The sequence below is a fragment of the Acinonyx jubatus genome, chromosome X (genome assembly GCF_027475565.1).
Source record: "Acinonyx jubatus isolate Ajub_Pintada_27869175 chromosome X, VMU_Ajub_asm_v1.0, whole genome shotgun sequence".
Taxonomy (NCBI): Eukaryota; Metazoa; Chordata; class Mammalia; order Carnivora; family Felidae; genus Acinonyx; species Acinonyx jubatus.
The window spans coordinates 17,405,181-17,430,678 of NC_069389.1; the positions used below are offsets into that span (position 1 = coordinate 17,405,181).

The 25,498-nt window shown below is 32.1% G+C and overlaps 1 protein-coding gene across 6 annotated transcripts in view; it reads left to right on the forward strand.

The window, feature by feature from the left end:
• CNKSR2 (connector enhancer of kinase suppressor of Ras 2) overlaps window positions 1–25,498 on the forward strand; it is a 292,571-nt gene that overhangs the window by 156,406 nt on the left and 110,667 nt on the right. For 4 of the 6 annotated variants that reach the window (XM_027054659.2, XM_027054656.2, XM_027054662.2 and 1 more), the window contains 3 exons: window positions 235–303; window positions 14,841–14,987; window positions 24,907–25,040. In XM_027054659.2, the coding sequence (XP_026910460.2) occupies window positions 235–303; window positions 14,841–14,987; window positions 24,907–25,040 (350 nt within the window). The remainder of the gene's footprint in view (window positions 1–234; window positions 304–14,840; window positions 14,988–24,906; window positions 25,041–25,498) is intronic. The other 2 variants (XM_027054661.2, XM_027054660.2) reach the window with 1 other exon arrangement.

Sequence of the window (25,498 nt, forward strand, 5' to 3'; positions counted from 1 at the left end):
ATAAACTGGATATCACTTTTCAAGTAAATTTTAACTTTCAATTATTTTAGTTATCTATAGAATACAAACAATATATTAAACACTTGTAGTCATTTGTATTAGCTTAATTTTTTAAAGAAGATAATTGAAGTCTTGATCGAATTTAAAGATGTAGACTTACTGTAGTATTTTCAGGGAAAGGAAATGACTGATAAAATTTGTGTTTTTTTATCATTTCCATTATGTTAAATTTAGTCACCTGCAGATCGGTGCAAGAAAATCCATGCTGGCGATGAAGTGATTCAAGTTAACCATCAGACTGTGGTATGTATAATTACCTTATGAGTCAATGGGAGGAACTCATATAAATATTTGCTAAAGCTTTAAAACAATACCAATTGAAATAAAACACCTGTTGTGTACAAAATGACTGAACAGCCTTTCTTAAGATAGCTGAATAAATATTCATATTTGATAGAAGGTAAGGCATAGTTTTTTTAAAAACATGGTTTTAATATAAGGCTTGGAAATATTGGTGTTGACTGAGGTTACATATGCATTTCTACATGGGCAGGTATGGGATAACGTTATACACCCCATGAACTGAGATAATAATTTTGGGATAGAAATTAATGTAAATGCATACAAATTCAACCTTTTCTTGATAAAACTTTTTAAGTTTTACTTTACAAACTATTGAATTACCTAGTAGGTATGTTTTGTAACAGCATACATTCATTCAACTACTTTAACATTGATTTGTTCACTGAAGTGTCTGGTAGAATGGTTTATTTTAAATGTCAATTTTTTTTTTAATTTTAACATTAATAGCTAAATTGGCTCTTCATTTCCCAGAAGGAGACTACAGTTTTTGTTTTAAAACTGTTGCACTTAACTAAATAAGTTCCTAAAATTTTCTGGCTCTGTGAACCTCATGAATCCATTTCCAGGCTAAGATCTTGACAGCAGCACTTTTTTGTCAGTGTTAGACTTTCAAGGGCCTTTTTCTTAATGTTAGGTTTAGAAAATGAACATTGTGATTTTTCACTTTGGTTTGTTTTCTGTCTCAGTTGATTTACTTACTTCTTCTATATCTGCCAAAATAAAGTGTATTGTTTAAAACAAATGAAGTTAAAATAATAATTATTAATACAATAAGCTTCATTTGGGAAAAAAATGTGTTTTTTGTGGTAAATATTTACTTATAGCTCACTAATCCTTTAGAATTAATAATTATTTCTTATTGTACCCTTTAACCAAATTTTTTTTGCCTATTCTAGTCATAGAAGAAACTTTTAAAAAGAAAGGCTATATTTTGGGGATAAGAAGACTGGCGTGAAAACTCCAATCTTTCTAATTGATACTAATGTCGAGGCAGAAGCCATTTCATTTTTGGCTTTGAGTGAACTGAGAACTTTGTGATATTGTAGAGAGGCTCCTGAACACTGATAATCAAACTTATGCTGTTTCTTCAATGAATTCACTAAGTGAATAAAAGTTAATAAAAGTTTAAAAAATTAAACGTATAGGTGTAAGGTTAATACTAATTAATGCAGAATTTTGGTAATCAGCAAACCTTTCCACACTATAACAATTTTGATAATGAGAAAGTTGTCATTACTAGAAACTATACAAAGTGGCCGTCCTAACTAAAGTTTCTTGTCCCCTCGACTGAGGATTTGGGCAGTGGGATAAAGCAGGTACTCCAGTAGACAGGCAACTTCTTCCTCTTATAATGTTCATGCTGCCTCCATTCGTGCAATGTGACCTTAACAAACATGACATCTTTTCAATACTTGGACCAGTATCAAGTTGGTCAATCCTAAGAGAGTAGAAATTAGTCTCTGATGAAAAATAAAATTGTTCAAAGGATACTCTTTGTGGAGCAAAGATTCTGATGTTTACAAATGAATATGAAAGTCTTTAAAGGACTACAAGTGAACTAATAAAATCTATATGGATTGGCAATACGTAAATACTGTGAAAATGTATAAATACATCTTTGCATCACAGGAATATTCTAGAATATTGAAAATGACAGAGAATGATGGTTGGGGAAACTTGCTTCTAGTTTTTGCTCTGAAATTGACTTATGGCTTTAAGCGAATCATAGTAACTAGTTAAGCATCACCTTACCATTTCATAATAATAATAACCATAGCCAACACTTACTGAGTTCTTACAGAGTACCAAGCATCATGCTAAGTACTTCATGTATTTTATGTCACTTACTACTTAAAATAATTATGTGAAGAAGGTATTTGTGGAAATTGAGACTCAGAATGTTTGACTCACCTGCAACTCAAAGCTCTCTGACTCCAGGGCCTTCAATTTTGTTACATTCCCTCCCCAAACTCAAATTATAAAAGTATTAAACAAAGGGGAAGAATTCTAAGGATCATGTAAGTAAAACTCAGGATTCAGTGAGAGATTAAGCAGGGGTGAAAGGTAAGAAATTTAACTTTATTGTTACTTCCTCACTCCTTTCTTTCAGATACATATGTAAACACGTGTCACAATGCCAGGCACTCATTAAGAACTCAATAAAAATTAACTTTCTGACCTCCCTTCCTCCCTTTTACCTACAACAGCTATTGGACCAATTGGAGTCATATTTCTTGGCAAACTGCTACTAGAGCCTACAAATTGATTCTGGGGGGTAACAGAGACATTCCCTGACAGGAGAATACGTTGAATTCCCTGAAAGTAGACTTCCTTAATAATGTGATCAATTACCAGATTTTCTTCTTTACGTTCAAATGAGAAGCATATTTATGTAAGAATGGTGCATTGTATTAAAGGCAGCCTAGTCTGCCCTCTCTTGCTGTTGCCTCCTTTGTGGTCTATACAATGCTTTTAACTTCTTACTAGATAATATACAGAGGTGATAAAATGGAAGTTATCTTGTTTTTGTTACTATAAAAGGTTTGGTAGGTAGATAAATTAGTTGAAATAGATATAAATTATTTGTAGTCTACAAAGTCCCCTTCTATCCCTACATTAATTAACAGAGATATTCGGGGTTGGTTATGATTTAATAATTATGTTAAGGTATGACCTAAAACATTGGAAATACTTATTTAATATTATTTTTTAATCCAGTGATTAATTGACCAGTATAGTGAGATATTGCCAATATTGTTCCAAACCAATTTAGACCTAATAATGAAGAGTAATGTTCAATCTTATATTTTGAATGTTATTACCTCAGTTAGTATTTTTCTGTAATTCTAAAATTTTCTACTGCTAAAGTTAGTAATGTACAATATAAAATCGGACAACTTTTCTTATTTTAAAACCCATAGAAAAGCAATTTGAAATTTTTCCCTAAGGATATGAGAAAGTTGAATAACTCACAGATGAATTCTAATACTGTTTTTTGAAATTGCTAGTATGGTATATCTTCAAGATGTCCAATTAGGTGTATGTGTTTTCTAGTTTGCTCTTTTTTTAAAAAGTATATTTTCTTATTTGAAATGAAACTGGAAGTTTTATGTCCTTTTTCATATTGCTATATTCTTTATTATAAATGGCTTTTAAGCTTTTCAAATCAACACACTTCTGTGGCTGAGAAACTGTGGCTGCCAGGTAGAAAGAAGAAAAAATCATGAACATCCAAGCAAAGCAGACTGAGTCCTATTGCATGTCTTGCCCGCCAGTGAAGATCCAACTCCTCACAGCTGCTGGAATCTCCCAAGATTTTTTCCACTTCATCTGCCACTACATCCCTCTCTCTGGGAGATACCTCGGCATAGTTTGAACCAGCAACTCTGCCCTCATGATGCACTTTTAACACGTTTTTTTAGCTGATGAGACTATAGTTAATAAATCTATTTGGGCATATTCCTAATGAATCTGTTAAATTTTATGTTAATACTGTTTTTGGTGTGTAAGTGTTTTAAAGATTCTATCCATACTAAAAACAAGTATTTTCTTCTTACAAATATCAGTTAAAAGGAGTGGGGTATGTGGTGGTTGAATCCAACATTTGGAAAATTTCCTTTCATTTTGTGTAAATATTCAAACATATTCACTATTATTTTGAAAGGTCTTCTGGAACCTGACTACCTTCTGGCAAGAAATGGTTAAATATATGTGGCTTTTATAATATATGTGGCCTTTATAAGGCTACTGGAATGGAAAATAACTAGGTTGGGATAGTAAAAAAGATAGACATTAGTAAATAGCTGGGATGTTGGACACTGATTAGTGAGAAATGGAAGATGAATTCTATGAGCTAGTGGTCTTTGTTACCCCCTAAATGGTAAATAATTGCTCAACAAGATTTGCAGATGGTGGCAGTGGGGGCTGGGGGAAGGAGAACATATTAAAGAACTATTGAATCATCTGGAAGTTAGAATGCTAACTTCATTTATATAATTTATATAATTATATAATTTATATAATTATATAATTTATATAATTATATAATTTATATAATATAATATATATAATTTATATAATTCTCAAAGGTGTCTCCCTTATTCTATCTTATTCTCACCTCTAGTCTCTCCTTTTTGACTCTGTCCTCACCCTTTTGTTCCTTCAACCCCATAACAACAGGAGAGTATTGTTTAAAAGGGAAGCCAGCATATTCAGAACGGATGCAGAATGTGGTGACCCATTAAAGCCAAGCTTTCCCTTCTCCTCCCTCTCACCCTACCACCCAGCCCCTGGACTTCCACAAGGAGTGGCTTAGTCAGTGAAATCAATACCATGGTATTGACTAACACCAGATGTGCTTTCTTTCTCTCTCTCTCTCTCTCTCTCTCTCTCTGTCTCTCTCTCTCTCTATCTTTTAATTTACCAAATTATTGTCTTTATTTTTTAAGGTTTTTTTTTCTAATTCCATTTTCTTCTCCTTTCCTTTGCTATCCTCATCACTTCTCACTTGACTGTTTCTCCTCCATTCTTCACATTGTTCATTTTTTTTATTCTTGCCTATTTTCTTCTGTTCTTCCTTCTAAGATGAGAAAGTATTTACCTTATAATTCCTTATGCCCAATATATTGAAAACTGAGACCTCAAATGGTAGTATTTCTGGTGCACCTCATGTCTTATCCCTGTAAACACAAGATGTTGCTGGAATACAGAGATTGAATATATTAGCATGGTGTTTCACATATTGCTAAATGAATGATTATGATAATACCATAAAATAACTCTGTTAGGATTTTAAGGAATTGGTATTCTAAAACAGGACGTGAATGTTCTCTTTTCTAAGGGAAAAAAAATCATGAAGAGTCATTTACCAAAAATTAAAGGATCCAGTGCATCATGGATTTTAGTTACTCATAGTAATATTGAATTTCAGATCACCTTATATAATAGGTAGTTTATGAGGTTATAATAGATTTTTTCTTCTTTTTGGCATTAAACATTGTAGATTTGATGAGAATGTGTGGAAACTGGTTTCAAAGTTCCACATATTGATTTAAGCTATATATTTTATTTTGCCTAGAGAAATTAATTCATTACTTTATTATCCAACATAATACTTTATGTGTTTTCTATTACCAACTGAAATTTATTATATTAAGTATTATATAAAGGAGATAATTTGTATGATGCCTTAGTAATGATAACTTCCTGTTAACCAATTTATTTTTTCTGCAGATTTCTACATCCTGACATTTTTTTCTTAGCTTCACCAGGAAAACATAATTGCTTTTGAAAATGGTTACTCCAGTTTGTTTTTATTAGTAGTATACATCTTTGGTTTCAACATACAGTTAATATGATCTCATTATTTTTACATGCAATTTTAAGAGATTTTCTTATAAGTGATTATTTTGTGTTTCAAATGTATCTATTGGCTGATGTTCTTACTTACTAAGCTTACTAAGTGTGCAACTCACTTGCAAATTAGTATCAATACCTGCAGCCCTTTTCCTACCCCTAGCAAAAAGGCAAAAGTCAGCCAGTCACAATTGCCTCATTCACTGTCTGTCTATAATAGAGGTGGGCAATTAGTAGATAACATTTAAGTGCCTGATAAAGGAAAAAATTATCGCATGAAAGGGAAACACATTAGAGTATCACAAAATAGGGAATTCAAGAGATAATGATAATAATCTTAAATTCTTTTTTAGGTTACTTAGCCTTAGGATTCAAATGTAGACTTCATCCACTAAATCAATATTCTGGTCAGCCTGGTGGCTGAAATTTTAGGTAATGTAACAACTGATTACTTTTACATTTAACTCATCTTACTATCCTAATACTGGGCAGTAAAGAGTTTTTTTTAATTGGAACAAATGGCTTAGAGAGTTCACTCTGGCCCCATTTGGAGCTGACATTGAGTTACCTTTTTTGTCTGAGTTATTAGGTTTCTGACAAAATTATTTCTAAAGATAACTACAACAGTGAAAGTATTTACAGCCATTATGGAAGTTTTTAAACTATATTTTTTATTAATAAAGATTTAAAATGCTGTTTATTTAGTTATATCTGCATATATACACATGCTTTGGGGTTTTTTTGCTACATATAGATAACTATTGCACTGTTTGCTTATATTTTCAAGTAAATGTGTCTTTGTTAAATGTCTAACAGTAAATGATATTATAAACATTATTCATAGCAAAAGTTGTACATTTATAAGCCTGTTATTTTTTGAATAGTAGGGGTTTGGTTACTTTTAATTATATTTTCCATTTGGATTCCTAAATGAAATTTAAGCATGATTTTTCATAAATACACGTGTTTTCTTCATTCCTTCTCAAAATTCTTATAAATAGGAGCTGTAGATTTTTAGATAACAATGCTCTGTTTCATTCCTTAGTTTCCTTGACTAAGACTCTTTGTTTTAAAATGCCTATTTCCAACATCTTTACAAGAAGAACAGAAATGGAATATAGGAAGGAATGGCTGATATAATAATTTCTTAATATGTAAACACAAAATTGTTTAAAATTTAACTCATATAAATATCTTTTAAAATTTTAGTTAAAAACCTATATTATTCTGGTTCTTTAAAATATGTTATTGATTTTGGGTAGAATGAGGTTCTGTGGTATTATTCACCCCCAAAGTGAATGTGATTTGTCTTCTTCCTCCATCTTTCCCTAGCAGAGGCTTTCAGATTCACTCAATTTTATGTTAGAATGAAATAAAAATAACATTGGCTTTTATTGAATTTTCTATAGCATATATGAATGTAAACCATTAATCCCCCAAAATAAACCTTTGGCCTTCAGAAACCACAATATTACCAAACACCATATGGAAATGGAAAAGGGGAAAGAGAGCTTTATGCTCAAGATGCTAAACTGTACCCACAGTTTTTAAATAAGCCTGCCACAGAAGCAAAGACACCAGTGACAGAAAGGTTGCAGTTAGTGTATGTAATAGAAACAGGAAATTATGCAAGTAACAGGATATGTAAATCAGTCACTCTTGGTGAAAACTATGTGAGTGATTCGTAAAACTTACAGGAAAAAAATGACTTTTCTTCCTCCCGCGAGCTTCCCCATGAGCCAACCAAGAAATTCTGATGTAGCCCTCAGAACTTGTTGGTTATGGAGAAAAAGGTTCCAGGAAGGTGGTGTGCAGTAGGTAAAACTACTAGTTTATTGTAGTCCTTAAGTTGGCTTTGTGTCTTGGACTACTTGTTCATTTTGTAGCAGTGAGAAATTGTGTTCTCTGTGCTTTCTCCTTAAATACACACATTGTGTATATGACTATCTGTGAGATTCACATGAAAATATTAGGTACTAAAACATACATGTAAATCAAATTGTGAGCAACTCAATATGGTCCAAGTTTCACACTAAAATTAAGCCACATAAAAAACAAATGCCTTGACATCATCTTATTTCACTGGATAAGTGACCTGTAAAGTTAAGGAGGACATGAGATGAATCATGGTTCAATGAATAAAGATGTAAAATTGTGGAATTTTTTCCCCTAATAAAAGTCAAACTTTTAATTCCCATATTCCTTCTTTTCAAATGCTTGTTCCCTTTATCTTCTCTCTATATTACCTTTCCTAAACTAATGTTTGTAAAAATAACATTACTAAGGTTTTGTTTAAAGTTACTTCATGGGGCGCCTAGGTGGCTCAGTCGGTTAAGCATCCGACTTTGGCTCAGGTCATGATCTCGCACTTTGTGAGTTCGAGCCCCGCGTTGGGCTCTGTGCTGACAGCTCAGAGCCTGGAGCCTGCTTCAGATTTTGTGTCTCCCTCTCTCTCTGCCCCTCCCCTGCTCATGCTCTCCCTCGCTCTCTCCCAAAAATAAACATTAAAAACATTTTTTAAGTTACTTCAGTAACTTTTAGTAATGCAAAGGAATAGAACATTATAATAAATATCTCAGCAACAAAAGATTTGGTAAAAATAGAGTGTCATCAGTCACAGCATGGTGGATTGTGTATTGAATTAAGTCTATTCAGTGCTTTTAAAAAGAGCAGGACATTTGGGTATAGCATGGCTGATGTCATCAGACATTCATATAGGCACACCTCAAATCTCTTTGAAATATCCCTTGTGAAGAGGTATAATTTATACATTACAACTTGTGAGTAAGAGTGTGTGTATACACAAGAGCATGTGTAAATGTTAATGAATCTATTACTTTGTCTTGTGAAGGATAATAACTTTAAAAATAGTTTAAGAAATGTCCTATCTCCCTGTCTAGGTATAGAGATGCTTTCTTGTAACTTCAAATACAGCTGTGACAAAGGTAAAGAAGTTCTGGGTTGATAGGCCTAAATTATTCCTTTATGCTTATTTTAACTTTGGCTTCTTGGTATAGAGATTATTTTCATGTGTTGGTCAAATAATTCACCAGGTGTTTGGGAATCAGATAGGCTAGGTCATGTACTAAAGGGATCAGAGACTACTTCTTCCCTCTATGTACCAAGAGGAAAGGAAGCCACTCATCTCTTCAGCACCAACCCCAAAACCTCTTATGCACCTAATCTGGGCAACCCATTGTCCAAGGACCTGCCACTTATGGTGCCCTTCACCCAAGGAACCCCTGGTGTCTGCTAAAGCCTGATCAAAGCAATTACAAGCCCCATCTACAAGAAAGCAGAACCTCTGGCTTTTAACACTTGGGATACTTAAAGACTCTCTTGGGAAATTTTAATCCTGTTTGTGTTGCATGTAAAATACATTTCAGTGTGCAAGTTGGAGATTACATCTAAACTAGTAAGTGGTAGGACTTGCCATTGCTTAGAGACACTGGCTTGTGCTACCTTGGACAGTCAGGAAGATAATATTAGTAGTTCAACATGTGAAAAATATACTATCTATAACTTATAATAATACATAATTTGTATAACATGCATATGGTGGTTTTTAAAAGATTCATTCCAGACCATGAAGTTAATATGAATGAAATATTCTAATGTTGAGAAAGAGAAACTTGGACTACTTACAACCACTATAAACATTTTACTGATTTAAAAAAACCTTCTTAAAAGTGTTTCTATAATGTGTATGATAAAGCAGAGTCTTTCTATGACAAATACATACTTTATTCACTGTTACATTTCTTGTCATAATCACATCACTATGACTTTAGGTCTGGAGTATCCAAGATGCAAATGCTATTTTTTTTCAAATGTTCATTTATAAGAAAGTTTATTTGGTAATTTGGTGTAAAGAAAGTCTCTTATAACTTAAGTATCATCAAGTATATTCATTTACAGAAAAATTCAATACATCTTGGTTTTACACACAAAACTAAACTCCCATTGGAGTTTCAAGGCACCTTATTGTCTCTGAAACACATTCTCCTGTTACTATATCATGTCACTAGTCGAGTTTTTAACATATATTGTCTGCCATTCGTAAAGCACCTTATTGATTGCATGTATATCCAGACAAATAAGACTCTAGTTTTATTTAGAAATGTTTAGAATCCAGGTGATTTTAACACATGATGAAGTCTGAGAACCACATGAAAGGGAAATAATAGACAACTATGGCCATATTGACAAAGGAACTATTTGAGGAGTTGATTCTTTGGTTGGGCCTTCAGAGAAGGGAAGAATACTTTTTCACTGTAGCAGTGTTTTGGAGCTGCAAAAGTATAGAGACAGAAAGACCAGTTAGGACCCTATTTTAAGTCTAGCAAGCAAAGCAAACCAGAACTAAGGCAGTAAGAAAAGACATTAGTTGCTATGATCTATTCGTTAGGACACATGGATTAAAAAGGGGGGAAGTGGTCATAGGTAACGCCATACTCCAAATTTGAGAGGATGAGGAGGAACTTTTTATTGATGTTGAATGAGGGCAGGGAGATACTGAGTTTGATTTTCAAAATGTTGCATTCTTGAACTACCAGCAGGATATTTAGGGAGTGGGGCATGCTTTGTGCTTTCGAATCAAACTGACTTGAATATGAATTCGGGCTTTGCCACTTAACCATATTTGTAATAGTAGCTGAGAAAACTTAATCTCTTTTTGCTTCAGATTTTTCACATGTGAAATAGGTTTAATAGTTCACCTCATAGAGCTGTTAAGAATTAAAATATAAATAAAAGCAATGTAATATAGATATGAAGAATATAGCATAGTGAATTATTGTTGCTTGATTAGTAAGTAGCTATTAGTATGGATGAACTGAACTCTTGCAAGTATGTCACTAGAGTTCTTCGAGGAAGCAGAGATGATTAGATTTGAGAGTCATATACACAAAGTTGTTAAAGGAATCTCTGGGAAGAGAAGAGATCATTCTAAGAAGACAGCATGCAGTATTAGGGGTCTAACAGCCTAGGGTAAATACCTACATTTATTGGTTGTGAGGAGGAAGAAAAGATGGAGAATGAGCAATCTGAGAATATACCAGTACCTAATCTGTTGTTTCATTTATTTCCATTTTCCTACCCATTCTGTGCATTAGAGTTGGAATGTATCGTGGCTTTGGAAATCTGTTGTAATCATTTAGCCTCTGCAAGAATATTGAAACATTTCTGGTGGTGTTGAGCTCATTATTTCACGAGTTAGCTGATTCTGTTTTGGATGTCTTTGATTATTAGAATGTTTTTCTTCATATGTATCTTTAACCCATTATCTCTTAAAATTTTGTACCTTATTTAATTCCTTTCCATATTAGTGGATTAGTCTCTTGTGTTAGCCACCACTAGGATCCCTTCTTCCTTCTTTCAAAGCTCCATCTCCTGGTACAAAAAGGCTTTCATTGCAGCCAATGTAAAGAATACAATCGTTCTTTAAAATTACTTTTATATCTTTACATGGTTTCTTGGGTCTGCCACACAATATGTTAAAACTATAGCCAGAAACAAATGAGAAAATGAAAAACTAATCTTGAAAAATGAATAGTTTACTTATTTTCACATGTGTGTACCATTACCTTTAGATCCCAACATGGAGGCTCCAAACTTCTTGAAGTTGTAACTCACATACTTGCCTCTTTTTATCATACCACCTATAATCTGTCAACCATAAGTATCTCAATAACAGTTAAAGAGAAATAAGTTAATTTCAAGAAATCACTACACTTAATTATATGGCTAAAGATATGTTAGGATATCATAGAACCAAAGCTGGGAATCATTTTCCCCAGAACTGTAGTACCATGTCATATTTGCCCTTCAATAGAACATGGTACAATGCAATAAATGGGTATAATTGTTAAGAATTGTATGTAGTAGACAAGATAGAAACTAATGAAGAAATGAACCAAATTAGAGAGTTCCAGATAGGACTAAGGAAAAGGACTATTTGAATGAGAGATGAAAGATCTAGTTGCAACTAGCAAGCACTGGATGGGACTAATACAGCTATAGCCTACCCGTGTTCGTAGGAAAAAATGTCACACATAGGCTGTGAATTACTTAGCCAGCTTCATTCCCATTCAGTAAATAACGTATGAACCTGACTTAACACTTAAGTTTATCTACTGAAATCATTTATTGAATCAAAAATCAACAGATAATATAATTCTTGACTTAGTAAGCACTGCTAATTATCTTTTTTGCTAATCATCTGAAAGGATAATTAACAGCAGACGTGATTACCCCATTGCCACCTTTCATTTTTTTAAATAGTGTTGTCTTTCTAGTTCTATACTTTTTGTGGAAATTGTCCCTCCATAACAAACAGTCCTCATTAAGTAATTAATAAAATTCATGATTTTATAACTGGAATATTATATTCATGGGCTAAGCCCATTTATTTTGTTGATTTTGTTGTTTATAATAATTTGTGTTTATCACTAAAAGTTCAGAAAATAAAAGTATAAAGAAGAAAATGTATATTTCAGTCCTTACTTCCGTTTAGCATAACCACTGTTAGCGCTGTTGTATATCTATGTTTTCTACATTTATATAAAATTTTTTTACAAAATAGAATTGAGTTACATTTGCTATCTTGGAACTTTTTTCCACACAAAAATTTTTATTTCCCTTACTAATGGACATTTACATAATGTACAAATTTTGGTTGGTTTTAACAGTACTGTGACACACGTTACACATTTATCTCTGCTTTTATTCAAATCATTTCCTTGTGGTAGTGGAAGTAGAATTGGGAGGCCAGAGATACATACTTTAATGAGTCTTCATGGATGTTTGTTTACTTTTGTTTAAAGTACTACTAATGTTATGTCAGTGAGAATGGGAAGGCTGATTAAAACATAGAAAATTTGTGTTGTATGTAAGTGATTAATCACTGAATTCTACACCTGAAACTAATATTGCTCTGTATGTTAACTAACTGGAATTTAAATAAAAAGTTGGAAAAACACTGAAAAAAATACTAAAATTATGTACTTTTCTGCCATTAAATAACATTCAGCTATAAAATTAAACTCTAACCAAGTTATTACTTTCTCATCAATAAACAATTCTAATTTCTCATGAAAAAGCAATTCCATTTTGGAGAATTTCATATTCAAAAAGAGCATAGAGAAAGTTTAAAAGAACAGGATGAATCAAATTACAGTGAATATTATACAGGAAAACACCATCTAGCCTTAGAAATTTTCAACTAGTCACCATGATCATATCAGAATAAAATGGAAAGAAATTGGTGGATAGAAATGTGTAATTTGTTGTTGAGAATACATATGCTGAAAGGAAAATATGGCCATCATATTCAATGCTTTAGTATAGTTAGTAATTCTTTGAAAAAAATAAATGATAAAATGTGGTTATTATTAATAAGTTGCTCATAAATTCTTTGTATAAACAGTATGTTTTCTCCATCCAAACTTTGAACTCAAAAATCTGTTCACATATTTTTTGACAAGCAAAATGAACACTTGGATTTGAATTCACTTTGCTTTGACCCTTGGCTTATCAAAATGGCTTATAGAGACACTAGTTGGCTATCAGAGAAATCAGATTCAATGTAATATACCTTTGGGCACATATATGTGCCTCACTTATATGTAATGGGAGATATTTGACCAGTTTCATTACTTTAGTGATCTGCATTAATGTGATTTTTTAACTGGCAGCCTCTTATTCGTGTTAGGCAAGTATCATAATGATCACTTTGATTCATATCTGAGACCCCTGAGTTTTTAAGCATTGTAACATCTCACCTCTTTTCTGTCCTTTTTCTCTTCACCATCACTCCATTCAGCTGCAAAAGAGGTTATAATTTAAATGAATGCCCACTCATTAGATAAGCCAGAGTCACCCATTATCCTACAGTGGCTGCCATCCAGAGTACCTCTTCATCATAGTCTCAGGATCTGTGGTTCTTTTGGTAGAAGTACTTATTCTTTTCAGCTTGATCATTATCTTCCCAGCAAAAAACATGATGAATAATAGTCAAAGGCACCCATTCCCTTACACTTGGGTGCCTAGGAAAAACTACAGTACTGTTCAGATGATTTGCTAAATCCCACTTGTAATCCAGGATAAATTTTGATCCAATGTATTTATATAACATCCTGGAAATTTCTAATCCATTAAAGTTGGGATAAAAGGTTCTCTCTTTTAAGTGTGAAGTGTGTGTTTTTTTTAATCTTGGAGTCATAGCTATTTTTAATATGTTTCTTTAAAGCATAGTTAGAGGATTTCAGTTACCTGATAACTGCGTAACTAGTCCATCTTGAAGCAAACTAAAATTATTCTATGTTTAAAAGCTTAAAGGGATGACGAGTGAAGTAATTTAACATGGATAACAGTTGAGCCAGGTTTCAGGACATTTATCAAATACTTCAATTTAATTATACATTATGTTTTGAGGTGATATTCAAGTAGAATGGCTTCATTAAATTCAGCACATTTTAAGTTTATAGGGTTGTTTGGAACACATGTCCAATAGCCGCAGCATGGGAGTAGTGTTACGTTGTCATTTTTTTTTTTTATCCTTATAGCATGGGAAAGGATTGATTTTACTGATGCTGTCTTCCATGCATCAGAATGTTGCCTTGGTTTGTCAGTACCAGCTAATGGTAGTATAAAGTCACTCTAATTTAGAGACACTTGTACCACATATCTCTAAAAGATGGTGATGAGAAAGCATGTGGTATAGGTTGTAAGCTCAGGACATTGCCAAGTCCTTGTGGATTTTTAAATTGTACTTGTCAGCAGAGCTTGGATCTAGACCTTGAACAGCATTGATAATGACATAATTTCTTTAAACTCTAAATTACTGCATTGGTAGAATACCGTTTTAGTCTCTCCTTTGACATGGTAAATGTCCATTATGTTATCTCATAATAAATAACATGGACTCTAATGCAATAATATGGTTGGTTAACCAATACAGAGATGAAATTTCTTTTGAGTATATATCTCCTTAAAATTGAAGGATGGTACACCAATTATGTGATTTTCTTTTTTTTTTTTTACTAATCTTATTAAAGGGGGAGAGCATTAAATCTTTGAATACTGTACCTCAATTTTATTGTAATGATTTTGCTGGTTACCAGGTGGGGTGGCAGTTGAAAAATTTGGTGAATGCACTACGAGAGGACCCGAGTGGTGTTATCTTAACTTTGAAAAAGCGACCTCAGAGCATGCTTACCTCAGCACCAGCTTTACTGAAAAATATGAGATGGAAGCCCCTTGCTCTGCAGGTAATGAAGCTTAATCATAAGTCATACACCATCATTTTAGCCATAGATTATCTCCGTAATGCTTCTTTATTGTGCCTCATCTCAGCAGCATATGGATTAATCTTGTATGCTTTTGAAAATTTGTTTGTGAAATTATCTCTTCACAGCTTATCCTAATAGGCTTAATGTGATGAAATCTGTAAGTTACTCTAACTAAAACCCAAATGATAAAGAACTCTGCCTTAATTTGTAAACATTTAAAGCATAATTACAAAAGAACACGTTATTTCAAACCAAAATGTGAATAGAGATGAAAAGAGACGTTTCATTTGTAGATGTAATCTTCTATTTCAAAGTTATACTCGTACACTTTGAAGAAACTAGATGACAGTTTGTAGAATTCTTTTAAATCAGGTCATAAGATAGTAATAGTTATTTCTAAACAGTAGGTAAAGAAAGTTTTATTTAGTAATTAAAATGTACCTACTACATTCCTTCTGACGGATCTTTTTTTTTTTCTTTTCCACCCTGTAGGGTGGCAAAATAGGGAAGTTATTGCTTTAGAATTTCTACATTTTTCTTCAGCATGAAACCACTCTAAAATATTACTCTGAATGTTGGTAAATGACATTCATTAAGAAGCAGAGTATCTAGGAAGTTATAAAAATATGATTCTGATTAATGAAAGACAAGGAAGTAATACGTTTCCTTCTGTTTCAGTCAATATAATCTTTAAACACATCATAAAAGAAATTGTCTTTCACAAAACATGCGTTTTTAAAATAGGAAACTATTAGCTTTCTTAGAAGTCTAATTTTTTAACAACTTAATTGCCTGTTGAACTAGAACATTGCCAATTGTTCAGATTAAAAAGAAAAGCAATATATGTAAGTGCCATTGCTATCACTGCTTTGTAAATTATTTCTAAGTCCTGTATTAGTACCTTATACCATTCTTAGATTTTTTCCCCTAAAATCCTAAATTCTCCATTACACATGAATGGCCTTATAGATTATAATGATTTCTTATTGTTTAAAACTTTACTACTTATTGGCCTCAGTGTTGCATTATATTTAAATAACATAAAATGTTATTAACATTAAACGTTAAAATGTTCTAACATTAAGGTGTTTAAATTGTTGATGTTAATATTTAATTTTTCAAATAAATACATGTACACTGTATTAATATGTCCAAATATATTTGACTTGCAGTATATGTCTATTATCAAATATTTTTAATGTCATTAAAGTTCAGAGTTTAATGTTTTTTGACTCATTAAATCATAGATAAGCAGAACAGACTTTACCATCATATCATTTTATTTTCTTGCTGTATTATAAGTTGCTTTGTTGTTCCACCTGTAGTTTTCCTATTGACATGTCTTCTTCAAAGATCCTGAGAAGTGGGAACACTGAAGAAGAGTCCCACAATTTCAGCCATTAGGTTTTTTCTCTGTATATGTGTAGTTAAAGTTAACAACTTCTCTCTAATCCCTTCTATTTCACCTTGAACACCAAAAAAGACACTGTTTTCTTGTTGATCCATGGACACTGAGGGACTGTCTCTAGGAAACAAAATGATAATTTGGTCCCTTTTTAGATTCTTTTCCACAAACACACACTGGAGAATTAAGGTAATGACAGTATCCAGTTAGTCACTTTTATATAAAATGCTGAAATAATTGAAAGACCAACATTTCTTTTTTGCTACACATTTGATGTGTATATTCAGTGCTGGAGAACAAAGACTTTAATTTTTTAAATTATCCCACATCATTTTAAAATTATAATTATAATAGGTTATTAGCACACTGTTTCTAGGTCCATTCCTAATTGCCAAGAAATATGCCTCACCAGATCACTAATTATATTTATTCCTCATTGTCTGTTCAGTTACTCTCAGTATAAATTTACTGTTTCAGATTGCTGAAGTCAGAAAAAAAGAAAATCAGCATTTCCATAAGTGCTTATATGTATCAACATTTTTGTAAATTTGTTATTTCAGCTGAACTTAGTTCAACTGAAATGTATTGTCAAAGCTCAAATCCTTAACGATAAACAATGCTGTTGGGAAGGTGGGGGATTTATTTTCTGTGTCTTTACAAATTGCTTCAGTGGTTGACCTTTTAAAGAGCAAAAGGAAGAGTATTAGTTTTAAATACTTCGTAGTAGTGGTAACACAACATCTTGGTGTTAAAGAGCAATGGATAAGTCCTCTAACATACTATACCACCACCACCACCAAATATCCCTGAAATTTTGAAGACCTGAAATTGTACCAATACAGAGTTGTTTCTTGATCGTACAGCTTTGGCCTACTCTAAAATACTAAGACACTGGAAGCATAATGGGACCTACCTGGTCAGAATTTTTAAACTGTAGATTAACCAAAGATGGACAAAACCGGATGGTACCAGAATCTGTAGATTAAAAGTAGACTGCCTCCAGAAGAGGAAATGTCAAAGAAATCATGAGATAAGAAGGTCTTACAGGCAGTTTGTGATTCCTTTGTGACTTTACCTGAGGCCACATATTTTTTTCTAGTGGCTGAGAAAGGACCTGAGGTGAAATAAAATGCTTAATGTAGGAATAACCCTCTATGCAGATATAAGTACCAGTCTTACTGTATTCTTGCTTCTGGTATGTGTACAAATACGTTGGTACTAAAATGCCCATTAACTCACTTAAGTATAAATCTTCAGTGTTCACACCTGAAGAATTGGACCTTAGGTTATTTCTTTTTTCATTGGGCATACTAACATTCTACTAAAAATTATTTAGATATTACAAAAAGAAATAATTTATGTAATTTGTTTAATTTGATATGTCTATTTCAACTTTTTCTTCTCTACCAGGCTTACCTACTAGCATTTTCAAATAAAATATGGCAAAGCTTATGTAGTGTGGAAATAGACACTAATACATGTACCTTAAAAAAGAACAACTTTATTCTAATGTAAGGAATAATTATTTTTTAAACTAACAAGGAAATAATTTGTACCTACACAAAATTCAACCTTATCGACCCTAAGGTAGAAGATTGTTATGGAATACCACATTGTAATGAAAGAAGTTTTATTCCTAAAAAATATTTTGAAAGGATAGTAACTTCTATTAATAATCAACTGCAATGATGAATTTAGATTTGGATTTTCTTTTGAAAATTATTTATGAAATAGCAAAATAAACAAATAAAAATAAACAAAAGCATACAACTAAATTTCATGCTCACAGAGCAATTTCATGAGTACATTTCATGAAATTTGGCAGCTCTTTTAAAATTCCTGATTTGTCAAATATTTTACAATGGAATTGAAAGACTTAAAGATACCTTAGTCAAATACTATGAACAGATTTAATCTGGAGTTGAATTCTGTTGTCATCTGCACCCATTTATAAATAGTAGAGATGTTTTACCTGAGATAAAATCTTTTATTCTATGAGAGCAAATGAGGGATTCCCTGCTTTCCAATAACTTGTTTTTAAAAACATGTTCTTAGTAGCACTTCTCATGTCCTGCATTTTGGTGAGCTTGGTGATTGCTTATGGTCAAGTTCTTAACAATTTAATGAAAAAAAAATCCCAGGGAACTCTGAATAAATGTCAAGGTATATTTTTGGTGTTTGTGGTTTTACATTAGTGTGCATAGGTCACAAGCATGTGTAGGTGGTGTCATTTTCTTCTTACAAGAGATGCATGGGAGAATTAACTGGATACTACCAAGAATGTTGATTGAAATCATCACTGAGAATCAGCATTTTTAAAACCATTAAAGAACCCAGCTTTTTTGGTAGGAATGCATCTCAAATGATCACTATAATTAGTGTTGGAATTCAACATACTGATAAAGGTTTCATTAAACACATTTTTATAAGAAATAATATCAAGCTGTATCATTAGAATTATGTTCCTAAACTGCATTCTGATCCATAAATCTCATACATCCATGTGGTAGTTTTCTTGTGTGGTTTTGTGCTTTTCATTTAAAATTTTATTGCTTAGCATTACCTTGATGCCATTTTTACAGGATATTTAACTTTGAGCAGAAAAAGAAATGGAAAGCAAATAGTCATAACAGTCGATTTTGTCTATCAACTGGTGTAACACCTGAAGAACACTTAATTGATTGTGTTACATTTCAAATACCTACAGATATGAATAGTTAAACTCATTCTGTAAAAACCGAAACATGAGAAATAATAAAATTTATTTTAATGTCAAAGTTATGGGTCAGGGTGACTGAAAAATCCATTACTAACAAAATTTATGTTTCTGAGAGTTTTGTTTTAAAAGCATTTTTTGAAGAGGAAGATAACCAATATTAGGTATGATACTAAAGAAAAAAATAAATCTTAACTGAAAATGTAATTGTGCTGACTGAGAGGCAGAAACAATTATATGTTTTACATGCTCAAATTAGTAAATAGCTGCAAGCAATTGTCACATCAAATTTTTGGTCAGAAGTGTTTAAGCAAATTAAAGTATCTAAATGACATTTGTGTTTTTCAGCCAAATGCTTTCAAGTGTTACACTGACTACAAATGATCACCTAAAATGCAAAAATTATTTTTTATTTTCTTTATTCTTTACTTTTTTATTCTTTAATTAATATTCTAAAAATGATGTTTACTGTAATTTGAAAAAATTGGAAGTCCAGTTTTAATGTTGCAGTATTAACTATGCCAATAAGTCTGGACAGCACAAGAGTAAATACAGTCGTAGTAGTCTCAGTACAATGTGCAAAATATGATGACTCAGTGGATAAATCCATTTTGTAGTGTGACTGTGAAGTCTATATTTCTTGTATATCTTGTATTTTTAAACCTATACAGATATGGTTTCCTGATCACATTAATGGTCAGGAAAAAATGTTTGTTTTTTTGGTGGTCTTATAGGAAAGGAAAGATTACGTGCTTATAAAAGAAGACTCAAATCTTTTGTATTTATGAATTTAGATCCTAGAAAAAACTGTGAAAACACAGAGTAGGAGAATTTAAATACATGCATTTCCCTTGCTTAGACTTCCTTCAGATAAGTTACTACTTAAAAAAATTTTCCCAGGGAAAAGTATGCCCCAAATTTTCCAAATTATATCTAGCATTTTTTATATGGTCAAGAAACATGTATGCATTGTCTTGCCTCCCAAAATCCAGCATACATTTTCTCTGGAGTGTTTAGATGATTAAGAACAGAGTTGCTAACATAAACAATATTCTGGTACTTATGTTGGTAATTATAATTAAAATGTGTTTGAACTGAGTAAGGACTTGTGTGAATGTTCTGTGCTAGAATAATGGGGTATTGTGATCCCTCTGAGTCTGTGCTTATTCCCAAGAATGAATAAAATAAATGGCCAGGTTTTATACTTGATGTAATCATGCATATTTCAATGGGTCTGTTCCCCCCGAAAGGCAAAGCAAGCTCTTTGTGATCTTTGCAGTAGTGAATTTTAGACGTAACCACATAATGTGTAACACACTGTTTTAATCTTTAATGCTGGGGCTGTCTTTATGTCACTGGTATCATTCAAGACTTTCTATAGCTCTATGAAAGCCAGGTCACTTACCAGACAGAAGGACAAATAAATTAAGATAAGCTTGCCACAAGTTGTTAAAATGAAAAATGTTTCAAGTAAAACCTCAGTGTAAAATGTAGTTTAAGTATGGAAGTTCTTTTCTCATAATCTTTAAGACCGTAGGGGTTTCAGAGGTATACCTTCCAGATGTGCTCACGTGTTAGAATTGGGGACACAAGGGAAAGACCTGAGCCATCAGAGGATTTAAAATGAGATCTCAGTGATCCCTTACAAAGGCCGAAAACTTTATTTTACATTAATCACAATCTTTCATATGCTTTTTAAACTGTATGAGTAGGGTATTATTACTAAAGTCATCACACATGATTCAGAGGAAGATTTGTGCCGTACCATATTGTAGGATACAATTTGAAAGTATTTTATGTAGTTCAAACTGACAATATGGAAAAATGTACGTATATCTTACCTAGTAGATTTCTAGTAGTAGTCCTGTTGATGTAGCAAGTTATCAGTAATTGACTTAAGTTTATCAATGTATATTTAAAGAGATGCATATGATCATTTTATTTAGAACCTGGATATTTTAAGAGATGCATGCCTGTGCCCCCACATATCTATCAGAGTTGTTTTAGCAGAGTAATGACATACATGCAAATGCCTCTTCCCTTCTGGAGCCTCAATGGATCTGTGAAAGGAGAGCTTTAGGTCAGTAGGACCATTTATATATGAAAACTAAATATTTTGGCAAGACTCTTCCAGGAAATAAACCTGTTTGCATAGAATCCAAAATGGATCCATATCATACTTGATTACATACTGTAGTCGACCAAGTTATACAGAAGCTTCATGCTTACTTGAGTAACAAGATGCAGCCTTAAAATAACCTTGTCTTTAAATGATGATAATTCTTAATTCTCTTTCCATATTTTGCCAATATAGACCAAGTAGCAAAGTAGCAAAATGGTAAGATAAAAAATATTACGCTTTATTTCTACTTTTTGCCTTAAATTGGAAATTCTTCTTAGTGCAGTGGTAACTGCTCTTTTACAATGTTATGAACAATTATTGAAAGGAAATTTTGTCAAGATAGGAGAAGCTATCTTTCTGCATTTTCATGCCAACATATTTGGATATTTTTCCTGAAACTAAGAAATATGTATATTAAAATTTGAATTGGATGCCGAGAGAAGTCCTTTTCTGATCTGAGGGAAGCTGTATTTGTCACTTTTTGGGTATTTTCACACACTTAAATTGTTATTGGTGGTGGTTGTAATTTTAATGCCACTTGTTACAACTAGGAGTTTCTTGCTGGTGATTTCAGCTAATAGCATCATTTATTCTGCGCTTGATTTAGTCAAATTTTGCCTATCTTTCTAATGCTCTTTAATGCCTTTTTTTCATTCTTTTAATCATTTAATTTTATATTCTTTCAGTTCTTGTTCAAAGGTAGAAAAATTTTTAAGAGATTATAATTTTAAATTATCACAAAGACGTCCTCTTCGGTTAAGTAGCTATTGCCATTTTCCCATGAAGTTTCTATTTTACCATACTTTATTTTCTCACTGCTTAATGTGTATTTTTTAAAATAAGAGTCTCAAAAACAATGTTTACTTTTTTAGTGTGGATTAGCTTGACAGAAGTAACACAATGAATAGACAAAAATATACCAAATATATTTAATCTTTACTGTGTGTTTCATTTGGTACAAAGCATTCTGATTATCCAGATGATATCTGCATGATAAACCATTTGAAATGTTTTCTATGATTTATCAGTTAATACAATAACTAGCCAATTGAATTGAACAATAGGATTAACTAATTTCCATTTTCTTTGAAAGAATAAGTTGTGTTTTTTTAACCAATTCAATTTATTGAACCAGCTAGCACAATCAAACCTGTTATCCATTTAAACTTATTTAAGAGTCTTTCTTCTGTGTATTTGCTAATTTAGCTAATCATGCTAACTGATGATATTAATAGCAACTCTTTCCTGAAAATAGAAACCTAGAGAAAATAGCAATTTGAAGGAAGCTGACAAGGCTAATATTTAAGTTTACTGGAAGGGGAAAGGCACAAGTACCCTAAATAATCCTGGTAATAATTTGGATAGAATCCTAGTAGTAGTCTAGGCAAAATAAAATATTCTGTTCATATTTACCTCACACTTCACGGCTATTTAAAATATACTTGTAACCACTATTGTTTCTCCTTTGTTCCTTCCATTTTTCCTTTCTTCCTCTTTGTTTGGGGAAGGCAGAGATAGGTACTAACCAAGAAAGATTATCTTTAGTTCTATTGATGGTAAAATAAAAGGAGAGAGAGGTCTTCAGAATAGAAATAGTGACCCTAAAACGAAAGAAAAAGAATAAAAATTTGTTAGATTATTTTTTAATTGTTTGTGTTTTTAAAATTTGTTTTTAATTTCACTTGCAGTATTAGAATATTTTAAAATAAAAGATACTAGAGCATTTAAAAAGCATACTGAATATACGTTTTTCTCTCACAGTACATCTGTTAGACAGTTTTGGAAAGTAATGCACTGAATAATGGGGTTTTCTTTATATTTCTATAATAATGAAACTTAGTCAGACTTTTTTTATGTCATCTGTATTTAATACCAAGATGTCCTGATGAAAAGCAATTATAGTCATATCACAGTGACTATATATATAGTGTGTCTAAAGACTTATCTAAAGAACCTATCATTAATTCAAAGATCTATTGTAGAGGTATCACTAGAAACAATACAATTCTTCATTTCCTCAGGCTTCATGGTGTTCATCCATACAAATGATTCTTGATTGCCTATATAATCTAATAATTTCCCACTGCCAAGATTTTTGTTTCTAAAAGACACATATAATTTAAGTGGACAGTATTTCAAAATCAGCATAGTTAAACATAAGTCTACTGCATACTTTCATAATATTTCAAAATTCCTAAACATGTAAAATATCTGACTTTTTTTTACATCATAGAAGATAGAATATTGTAGAGTCCCCAGATAAGTTATCAATTTTTTTCCCTTCTCTCTCTCTTTAATTTCTATTTCACATAGATTAAAACTTAACCGTCATTTTGGCAGGATGTGTGATTTCAACCTGTTAAGGTGAGCTGTGTAATAAGGAAGGTCAAAAACTGTGAACTGAATCATAAACTATGTAGCCTTCCCCAGTGGCCTACATTGTACATTGTATTTATGCTTGGTTTTTTGAACATTTTGCTTATCTGTACAAAAGCATTGTCACAATATTAAATAGTTGTAATATGCCATTTTGTCCAGCAATACATGTTAAAGTAATAGAACTGCGGGTCTATATAGATTTGCTAAAAGTGTTTTCATATTGGCTAAAATGGCAACATCTTGTCATGTGAAGATACAGTTCATTTTGTGATCATTACGTTTGTGTTTGCAATTGCACCAAAATTCTTATTTTTATTGTTATTGTATACATAGCTAATCAGTAAGATCTGTAAGATAAACATGAAAATTTGTGAATTTTAGTCTCACTTTAGAATAATTTTTTGATCCACAAGATCATTTTCAAATGCTGTGAAGCTTAGAATTGGGAGTGGTCTTAAGTTAATGCATCCTGATGTATCACTTTATTCAGTATACATGCTATCTTAATTTTTAAAAGTATTTAATACTTAAGCAGGCATGAAAATGGAATCTATAGATCTGTATCTAAACATTATTTAAACAGTGACAAATGTGTGTACCTCTGAAGGATGAAACGATTGTGTTCCACTGGTCACCATACTTTTGAAGATGTACCATAAATGACCTTGAGAGGACAGTTCATTGTGTTTATATTTAAAAAAACAAAATACAAAAAAAGAAAGTATTTTCTTGTATTGGCCTTTCATCCTCCATTTTTGTAACCTTTTCTGAGAATGTGTGACATTCTGCTAACTAAAGAGTATGGTGTATCTTTTTGGGAAAAAAAATGAAATATCTTTCTTGTATATCAGTCAGGATGTGAGTGAGCTAATTCTTTTGAAAGTTCCTTTTTATTATCTTTGTTTCAAAGGTGGGATTCCAACAAAGCAAATTTGATTTAAATAAGTTTCTGACTATAAAACAAATCTTACCATTATGAAACACTGCATGGTGCTTTTACCTTATAAATAGCTTTTACGTTGTTATGCCGTAGAATAAGGTGAGTTGAGAACTAAGCGAAGCCTCTAAAATAATAAAATTACTTGTTTTTGGACATTCAGAGGAATATCAATGTGCTAAATAACGTGCTTCTTGATTTCAGCCAAGTTCAGAAACTTTGCAGAAATAGATAATTTTAAAATGATAACTATATGTCGTTGTTGTTGTTGTTGTTGTTGTTGTTGTTGTTTTGTGTGTTGTTTGTGTGTGTATGTATTTTCTTTTTCATTTTAACCAGCCTCTTATACCTAGAAGTCCCACAAGCAGCGTTGCCACGCCTTCCAGCACCATCAGTACACCAACTAAAAGAGACAGTTCTGCTCTCCAGGATCTCTACATCCCCCCTCCTCCTGCAGAACCATATATTCCCAGGTACAGTACCAACTATCATGTTGCTGTGAGCTACTTCTATCCAGAGACTAACCTAACCGTATGTAAACTGTGAAGTAAATTCTCAGGGAACACCTTGAATATTTTCTTAGATAGGAATTCTGAACACATTCTGGAAAATTGTTGCATTGTAGAGAATGCGTTTTGGTTAATAATAATAATAACAATAACTAATCTGTATTAAACACTATGCATTAAATATCTCATAAACATGTCATATGATAGAAAACAATAGGAAAGTAATGTTAAATAACAATTAGGATTATTTTAATAAGGAAGGAATAAGCGAGGGTCTTTAGCTAAGAAGCCCCAGGAAATCTCAAGTTACTTTGAAGCATTTCATACATTTTTTTTTCTAAAAGAGAAAGTTACAGATAACTTTTATGCCCTCTTAAATGTATGCAGTGAGGGAACTTTTGGTGGGGGGAGATAGATGATGA